The sequence below is a fragment of the Cajanus cajan genome, chromosome 10 (genome assembly GCF_000230855.2).
Source record: "Cajanus cajan strain Asha chromosome 10, NIPB_CcT2T_4, whole genome shotgun sequence".
NCBI classification, from domain to species: Eukaryota; Viridiplantae; Streptophyta; class Magnoliopsida; order Fabales; family Fabaceae; genus Cajanus; species Cajanus cajan.
The window spans coordinates 52218739-52228478 of record NC_138526.1 but is presented as its reverse complement, the minus strand read 5'-3'; the positions used below and the strand labels follow the sequence as shown (position 1 = coordinate 52228478).

At 31.9% G+C, this 9740-nt stretch overlaps 1 protein-coding gene across 4 annotated transcripts; it reads left to right on the top strand.

Moving 5' to 3' along the window:
- The first annotated feature begins 312 nt into the window (after window positions 1-312).
- Window positions 313-7329, top strand: LOC109798498 (protein FAR1-RELATED SEQUENCE 5-like). 4 transcript variants are annotated; one of them, XM_083065959.1, is made up of 5 exons: window positions 313-746; window positions 1909-2000; window positions 2400-2465; window positions 2567-2633; window positions 5638-7329. In XM_083065959.1, the coding sequence occupies exons 4-5, from the start codon at window positions 2615-2617 to the stop codon at window positions 6966-6968; spliced, it is 1350 nt and encodes a 449-aa protein (XP_082922085.1). In that variant the 5' UTR covers window positions 313-746; window positions 1909-2000; window positions 2400-2465; window positions 2567-2614; the 3' UTR covers window positions 6969-7329. The 4 variants fall into 4 exon arrangements, with proteins under 4 accessions (XP_082922085.1, XP_082922084.1, XP_082922083.1 ...); XM_083065958.1 differs by having other exon boundaries at window positions 5591-7329; XM_083065957.1 differs by having other exon boundaries at window positions 5543-7329.
- Window positions 7330-9740: the final 2411 nt, after the last annotated feature.

Below are 9740 nucleotides of genomic sequence, written 5' to 3'. Positions count from 1 at the left end.
TCAAGTCCTATCAAGTTTTCGACTGAATTTGATGATTCCTCCATGTCAGTTTAGCACAAGAAATGCCCACATTAGACCGAAGAAGAACACATGTACCTCTTAAATGAGGGGTACCGGTACTGTCGATGACGTGTCGATGACGTGTCGATGACGTGTCGATGACGTGTCGATGACGTGTCGATAACGTATTGATGATGTGTATGTACACATCATTTAAATGCCATGTTAAATGCCATGTCAGTCTTTTAAACAAGAATTATTTTATATTTAAATTTTTATATTATTTATTTTTAAGTTTTTATTAATATTTTTATAATTATACGATCCCCTCTTTCCTCCGTCTCCCACCTCTCCCTCGCCCCTCAGTCCGTCTCCCACCTCTCCCTCCCCCTCCGTCTCCCACTCCCCTCCCCTCCGCCTCCCACTCCCCCTATTTCTTCAACTCTCTCGTCCCTCCGTCCGTCTCCCACCTCTCCCTCTCCCCTCCGTCTCCCCCTCCCCTCCCCTCCGCTTCTGTTTTCATTTTTTATTTATTTAAAATTTACGTAAATAAAAAATTTAACTTTGACGGTTTTATTTTTTTCCGTATGTTTCTGCATGTTTCTCGGTTCGTGAAGATATAGGGGAAAATAGAAACAGAATTTGTGGACGTCCCCCTTCGCGAGCGACTGAGAACAAGAAAGTGACCGGATTTCTGAGTGCTGAATTTAGGCAACGCGGTTCTGGTTTTTCCCCTTCGCTTCCTGGTTTTTCCCTTCTTCTTCTTCTTCTTATTTTTTTTTTCGTTATCTCACTCACGTTGGATTTAATTCGGGGAGTATTCATAGATATCATTGCATGTTTTTATACTTGTCTATTTATACTATGGAGTAGTTAAATTGCTTCTCCGCTATCAAAGTATCATAGCAAAAAGAAGAAACATATGAACAAAGCATGAAGTGAATTAATGATTGTTTACAAAATTCTTTTGTCGTGCTCTATCCGTTTAAATGTTCTAACTTTTGTGAGCATTTTGAATCGAAAATGATTGCTACTTGCTTCGTTTAAGGGAGTACTACAATTATAATGTATGTAGAAACTGCAGCTACCTCATTTTTATTATTATTCTCTCCGTTTTTTGTTACCTTTTTTTGCGACAGACTATAACAACATAATTTTCATGTTACAGAAAGAAAATAGATATGTTTACATTAAGAACTTTGTTTTGGATTAGAAAATAAATTTCATTGATTCGAAGCTTTACCAAGTGAACAAATGTATGTATATATGGAGGCTGTTATTAAATGCCAAAAAAACAAAGCAATTACACATGCATATAAGATATTAATGTAGTCACCGGAAGGAAATACTGAAGTTATTATAGCACAATGATTAACATTTTGGTCCTCAACGTTAAAATTTGTTATTCATGTAAAATTCTGGCTGACTTTAGCCTAGTTAGTACAATAAAGTTTTCCTGATATCACTTGCCACCCTCAGTCATTCTTTGGCATACCTTTATGCATTATGTTCTTTTTTATGCATCCCAGGTTTAGCAAAAATAGTGCAATAAATATATCCATTTTTTTATTTTGCAGTTTTTTATTTTAAACGGTGAGCTAGGTTTAGTGACTTGCAGTCCTTGAAATACAGTTACCTGTAACATCATTTAGCAAGTTTAAAAGTGATAGAAACTTTTTTGATATAATATCATTGCATGTCAGAATGTGTTACGAGCCTAAGACCGATGTCATACTTGTGACTGAGTAACGTTAGGGAGAATTCAACTGTACAAGTATTAATTCTTCAAATCAATGGCAATAAGCATATAGTTTGCAATACGATGTCTAGATTTTACCATGTGATAATTGTCTTCTTCATACTAGCTGACTTGCAGTTAATATGGCTAGCCATTCTTATTGTATGCAGGCACAGGCAGATATTGTTCCCAAGGAGATTCACTCTATCGATATTAATCCATCATGCCTATATCAGTTAGCATTCCATATTGTCGATGGTTGGTAAGTTGCCAAATGTATTGAAGGCTATGTTTAGGTGTTTTCCTGCCTGCCTGGTTTCTTTCTTCAGAGACTGTTAATAAGGAGAATTTCCATAATTATATCCTCAAAAAGTTCCTATCAATAGACTATAAACTAAAAGCAGAACTTAATTCCTTATCACATGATCGGTTAATGTTGTTTCTGAATGGCCTCATTTTCTTCGGTGTTTGATTTTGAAATAATTAGTTTGTATTTATTATCTACCTTTAAACAGTGTCATTTGATGTCGGTAGGGGTTATGTACATCAAATGTAGTTGTTTGCTACTCTTCTGTTTACTGAATTTTACTAGTCAATAAAAAAGCTTCACTACATTTAATTCTTCGTTGTGCTAATTTTTTCCTTTAATATTTTCATGTAGGTCAGGCGTTTTGGATATTAATAATTTTCAAGTTACACATATACATTGCCCACCCCCTTTTTGGTTGTAAGTTTCAGTTTTCATTTAGAGTCACTTTGTTGAAATTTGTGAAATGGATTGTCAAAATATGTCTGATTATTTTGTTTTCTGTGTTTTTTTTTTGTTAGAAACGATACCTATGTTCACCCTGATCTATCATATACAGCAAAACCTGCATGGTTATCAACGTGTTTGGTAAGAAATTTTATTGAATATAATGCACCTACTTTACTTTTTCACATGATTCCCAACAAAACTTTTACCTCTAGTCATATTGGCTAGCTTATACTTTTAATCAGTTTCTACCTCTAATATAGTACCTGTGACAAATCTGGTGGCAGTTTGGGTGTTTAGATTGAATTAACTATAGAGCGATTATATCATTCACAAAAAAATACAATTAATAGTCTATTTCTGTTGTGCACATTCACGATTTGAGATTATATAAGTAAGGACTTAAGGGCTGAATCTTGATGTAATCCTATCCCTTTAAGTCTCTTGGTCTCGACTCCTGAAGAGAGTTTCAAACCCGAATGAGTGAAAAATATAAGGATTATTGGTACCAATACTTTTACAATATGTCAAAACCTCAATAAAAAAATATAGTGACCAATATAAAAAGAAAAATACAGGGATCAAAAGATAAATGGATGAAAGTTATACGGAAGAAAATTTTATTTATACGTTATTGTTTATTTTAATCTTTGCGGTGTGTTTGGTTCAGTTAAGAATCTCTAAATTATGATTTTGACAATGTTATGAGAAACAAAGTATCGGTGCTCGTAATAGTCACTTGTTTGATATAATATCACTTGTTTGATATAACATCATTTAGCAGGTTTAAAAGTGATAGAAACTTTTTCTCAAGTCATTTAGTTAAGGGCTCTTTGCACCTTAATATCCTTCATGTACAACGAGAAAATGTGTGATTGCTATGAGAACTAGAGTGCATTGAATGGAAATTTGAAAGTGTATATGTATCATCTACCCTGGCCGAATAACTATTTTTATTTGCATTGCCTGGAAAAGTTATATTGGTTTGCTATTATGGAAGTAAGGGGTTACATAGTTGTATTCAGGATTGTGAAATATTATGTTAAACTATTTTTATGGGAACTGGGGACATCTTGTAATTTTCATGCTAAACATGAGTATTGAATTCCTTTATCCTTTAAGTATTGCACTGGAAGTTTGGAATGCAATTATGGACAAATAAAAATCTCATCTAAAATTTCCCTTAAGGAGGTGATTTATTGTACTAATTCCATCATTGATTTCTTGTTATCTCTTCCTATGAAACACTGAAACCTCTCTAATTCAAAGCGTCAAACATGTTTCCAACACCCACGCTTCCCAACACCCCAAATCAGGTTCCCAATTAAAAGAGTATTAATTTGTTGTTGGCTTGGACACTTGAGTCGATAGTAGACACTTGAGAGAACTCCATATGGATGGACACACACAAATATATATATATATATATATATATATATATATATATATATATATAACTTTTAGATAAGTCAACTTAAAATATAATATAAAGTTTTAAAAAATCATGTTTCTTGCTTTTTTTGAGGTCTGTTATCATATAAAAAATATAGAAGGTTGTTTTAAAAGAGTGAATATACCAGCAATTTAGATCTTGTGTTATGTTACTTGTTTCATTTCATCAGAGTCTTTTTGTGTGTATGCACTGTCCCAACGTCCTATATTTTAGGCATTAACCGTGACAGGGTGTTCATATCCGTGTTGTGTCCAATGTTAATGTCAGAGTCCACACTTCATAAATCTCTTCTCTTAACATAATCTATATAGCCTAACACAAGTCAACCCTCTTCCATGGGTACCACTAGTAAATTTTTCCAGTGAGGATTAAATATGTTTAGTCTCAACTTTTGTCCATTTTTGTTTTTAGTCCTTAAACAATTTTTTTACTAATTTTAGTCTCTGAACTTTTTCCAAATTTCACTTTTAGTCCTTGAACTTTTCCAAATTTGTTTTTTTAGGAACTAAAACCAAATAAAATTTGTTCAAGGGTTAAAAACAAATATTGACAAAAGTTCAAGGGCTAAAAAACATATTTAATCCTTCTAGTTTCATGTTTTAAGCTACTTATTGTACTCTATTTTGCATGTTATTAGACTATTAGGTTCTTATTTACATTCAGAAACTACTTTTGCATCTTCAGCCCTTTCCTTGCATCCCCTCAATATTTTTTCTTTGGGCATTACTAATAAACCCTCTATAAAAGAAGGGTTTTGACATGCAGATCGAATTTAATAACAATGGTTTCATCTTACTCACTGAAAATACCCTGGTTTTGCCTACATAGTACAGATTGATTCACACTATGTTACCTTCACTACAAAAGACCCTACTTCAACCGTACATTGGAAACTCTCATACATTAGCAAAGCTCTCATTTATCGAGTTTCTTCACATCATTACCAATAGTTTTAGCAAAAACCAATTAAGGCAGGTGCAATTCATAATTTCAAGGCAGTAGTTGTTGATCTCTGATTAAGCAGATTTGTGGCCTAAAACCATGGTTCCGGGCAGCTGCTAGAGTAGAAGTCCGAAAATAACGTCTTTTTAGCATCTTCTTTAGAAAGTAAAGTAGCAGCAACAAGAACAAACAAGAGGAAGTAGTTAGAAGCCATCTATGCTTTCATAAAGTACACAAAAACCAAATAATTAGTGCCTTCTCTTCTATATAAAACAATGTAGGCTAAATTTGGTCAATTAAGTTATTCAATGTCGTTGGAGTTGCTTTTACGTAAAAGTAAAAATAATGCTAGTTTTGTCATGTTAAAGCTGATGGTATTGGTATGCCATGTAAGCCATTTTTCTTTTCTATTTGGCCATGATTAAAAGAATAGGATTCCTGACGGTAAAAGAATAAACATGTGCTAGGTTATGAAAAAGGTAATGGACTTTTAATTTCTAATCCAAATCAATGTTATTGTATACTTTTTATGGTTATGAGTGTATCTATGTTTTTGCCTAGTATATTACGTGAAATTAACTTAGCCATATTGATCTTTTTTTTTTTGTTTCTGTTTTGCTATTTGATTATATTATATGCATTAAATACGTAATAGTTATGAGTTTTTGATAGGTGATAGCTTCTAATAGTTCTCAAACAACAGAGGGTAAACTTTATATTTGATGGACAACTTCGATGATTTGTCAGCAGTTAATTTAAGTGATGATGGAGATGTTAAGCATTCTGTTTCTTCTAAAGAATCTGATGAAAGTGATAGTATGTATCATAATATACAGTGTGATCAAAATGTGAATTCAAATATGAAGATAAGAGATGGTGAATTTAAAAAAATTACAGACTTGACGACTGATGACATATATGGGCTAGAGTTTGGAAGTGAAGAGGAAGCATATGACTTTTATGAGAAATATGCAAAATGTCGTGGTTTTGTGGTAAGAAAAGATGAAGTGAAACGTAATGTCAATGGAAAAGTGATAATGCGGCAATTTGTATGTAATAGACAAGGTTTGAGAAACAAGAAGCACTTCAAAAGGGTAGACAGGAAAAGAGATCATAGACGTATTACACGAGTTGAATGCCAAGCTAGGCTTCGTGTACACTACAACTTAAAGAAATCAATATGGACAGTGACATGTTTTGAAGTGGCCCATAACCATGAATTAACACCTTCAAGATATGTGCACTTGTTCCCAGCTTACCGTGGATTGACGGATGCAGATAAAGCTCAAGTTGATAGCTTGCATTCATATGGAACCAAAACTTGTCATATAATGGGGTACATGGTGGCTCAAAAAGGTGGACATGCTAGTGTTGGTTTTACCAAGAAAGATTTATATAACTATTTTGATAGTCAAATGCGTGGTGAGATTAAAGATGGAGATGTTGCTGCTGCCTTAAGTTATCTTCGTGGGAAGGCCGACAATGATCCCATGTTATACGCAAAATTTGCAACTAATAGTGATGGTAGATTGAAGCAAATTTTTTGGGCAGATGGATGCAGCAGATCTGATTTTTTATGTTTCGGTGACGTTCTTGCGTTTGACACGACATATAGGAAAAACAAGTATAACTATCCTTTGGTAATTTTCTCTGGATGTAATCATCACTCACAAACTGTCATATTTGGTTGTGCTTTGGTGTCAGATGAAACCATTGACACATATAAATGGGTCTTAAATTCATTTTTAGAAGCAATGGGAAACAAACATCCCAAAACAGTTGTGACAGATGGGAATGGGGCAATGAGAGAGGCTATAAAACATGTTTTTCCAGATACATGTCATCGACTATGTGCCTGGCACTTGCATAAAAATGCATGTGAAAATGTTAAGAGTTCTGCTTTCTTGATGGATTTCAAGAAAGCAATCTATTCAGATTTCACTCGGGAGGAATTTGAAGATTTTTGGATGAACATGGTTGAGAAGCATGGACTTGTGGGGAACAAATGGGTTTCCAAAACATATGAGAATAGATCATCATGGGCCACTGCTTACTTCCGTGATATATTTTTTGGTGTGTAAGTGTCATATATATAATGCACATACCTTGATGCAGATTACGGCTTTTCCTATAAGTGATAATGAGATTGGTTACGATTTGATAAGATTGTGATCTTATCAGTTTATCTTATCGGTTGGGGAGCGGTCCAACTTGATAAGCTGATGTGGTACCGATGTGGGTAGTACAAAAATAAAAGTGCAACTTAAAATTAAAAACTCATAATTAAAGTGTCTCAAGATAAAGAAATAATATTTATCACCTAACAATCTGAAAATGACGAAGTATATATAAACTCTTTTAGATATTGTATTAAGTAACCTTATATTTTATGTTATTGTCAAAATTAAGATATATAAAACTAACACCACATATTGCTAATATTACATATTAATAACTTAAACAAATCGTAAAAACTTTCTTGTCGAATTTATTTTAAAAAATATTAAAGTATAATTTAAAGATAAATTTGATAAATCAAAATTGAATTACATGTTAAATTTTAAAAAAAACTTTAAATTTTTCTCATCAAAATTATTTAAATGACAGTAAAAATTATTTAGTAGGATATATGTGATAACTAAAATTTGAGTTACATAAGAAATTAAAATAATGTACAATTATGAAATATTATTTTATAGATAACTATGTAATTTGTCAGAGATTTTTTGAAAATTTTTTTTTTATCCAATTTGACTTATATTTTTTATAATTATTTATTAATTAACCTTTACTTATTAAACACATATATCTATCTTATCTACAAGCATCTTTAGAGACTTTTCTTCTTCAACAAAAGAATTTTTAAAAAATAAATTTTAAATCAGGCCATTGTACATGTTTGTTTATTATATATAATTAATAGGAAAAGAAATACTTTGTGCTTCTATATACTTATTTTTTAAAATATTTTTAAAGAATTTTTAATAAGTATAAGGATTATAGTGTCCAATATAAAAAAAAAATTTATTTTTTAAATAATTTTTTTTATTAAATATATGGATAATAGTATCTAATATAAAAATAAAAACTAAAAAATGTTAGTCACCAAAATTTATTATCTTTATAATAGGTATACATTAGTTGGTGTATTTTTAATGTCATATTTTTTACATAAGATCATAATTAATATTATAATTTTAATAGTTAACTAATGTGCATCTAATATTTGAACCAAAATTGTAAATTTCACTTGATTGAAGAACTAAAATTGTGAAATCAAACATTATGGAATGAAAATTGTAGATATGATATTGACTTAGTTTGTTTGAAATTAAAAACAAAGCTAATTTTTTAAAATAAGATTTACTTCTTAAAAAATAGAGAACTATTTGTAAAGAAAATAAACGTTTTTTTTAAACAATTAAGACTAGCATTTTCTTAATACCAATTTAGACCAACAGGTTAAGTAAGTAGAAAATTGTTATTTTTAGTTGAAAAAAAAGATGGTAGCAAAGAATCAATTTTTTAACAAAAAAAAAATGGTAGAAATTTTATTTCTAATAATCAAAATAACAAAACTGAATAAAGGAATGAGTGAGACTAACAAACATAAACAAATCCGAACAGATCTTATCTAATTGTATCATAATTGGATTCAAGTTAATTAGATTCTATCTAATTATCAGCTGCTGTATCCATTATTTCCGGCCTTGGCCTCCTTCAATGTGTATCATATTGCAGGTCTAACAGAAGGAGACTAAGTCTACAACAGCATTAAAGAGAGTCAGGGAGAAAGCAAGGGATGTCCCGTGAAAGAACTTAGATCATCTACAATTCGTTGGTCTGGATTATCAATGATTGACTGTGACTGAATTTTATAGAAAGTCTGATTCTTCAAATAGCGATCCATGTAGCTTGTCATCCAAGACCTCCATCTCAAAGAAAGTGTTTCTCTTGCATAATCTCTCAAAACAAAAAACTGCAATGAAATGATTAACAAAGTTAGAAACAACTAAGTCATTAACTAAGAAACCTCATCAAAATTGCTACCATACAACAGTCGTGTATTTCCCTTACATTATTTTTCCTTTTTATTTGGGATAAAATCTTCATGTAATATTTATAAAACCAGGATTTCGTTCATTTGAATATCAATTACAGATTCAGAAGATATGCTACAATGCATTAAGAAACGAAATTACTTCCAAAAAGATCAAAGGAGGAAAATTCATCTTATCTATTGTCTAAGTCCTCATATGACAGATAAAGCTCCAAAACATGAAAGGGTGTGATAAGCACCCAAACACTTGGAGAACCCTCCCTTAAAAGCTAGTTGTCAATGGGGGACAACCGAGAGCCAGAGAAGTACTCCATCAAGCATTCCATACAACTTGATGTCCAACTTATGCACCCAATAACACCCAAGCCCCTATCAGGGCATAACTTTCAAAAACATTTAGGCAATCCATTCATGAGTTAGTGTTTTTTTTCACTCTTGTTTCTTTCAAACTAAGATGCTGGATCATAGGACAGTACACATCACTCTAAGAACTAAAGCAAAGTATAGCAGAGCTATACCTAAGAAAGTGCAGCAATGTGCTCACCGGGATTCCTCCAGCAAAGCCACCCAAAGATGCTTTTGGGATTTTGCTTCCTTCTTCGCATCAAAGTCTTCATAGATCCTGTACCAGCATTTCACCTATCCAAGGACCTGCTGTTAAAAACTTTGCACTAAGGACGACTCTCAAAGTAGAATTGACACTAATTCAATCTCAATGCAATCATACTCATGAATGAAAAAATGAAAATTTTCATGAAATACCAAATACAGTAAACTAAGTTTAAATTTCAAA

What these genes read in the sequence shown, in the direction of transcription:
- LOC109798498 (XM_083065958.1), top strand. Translation starts at nt 5,610, where the DNA reads ATGGACAACTTCGATGATTTGTCAGCAGTTAATTTAAGTGATGATGGA.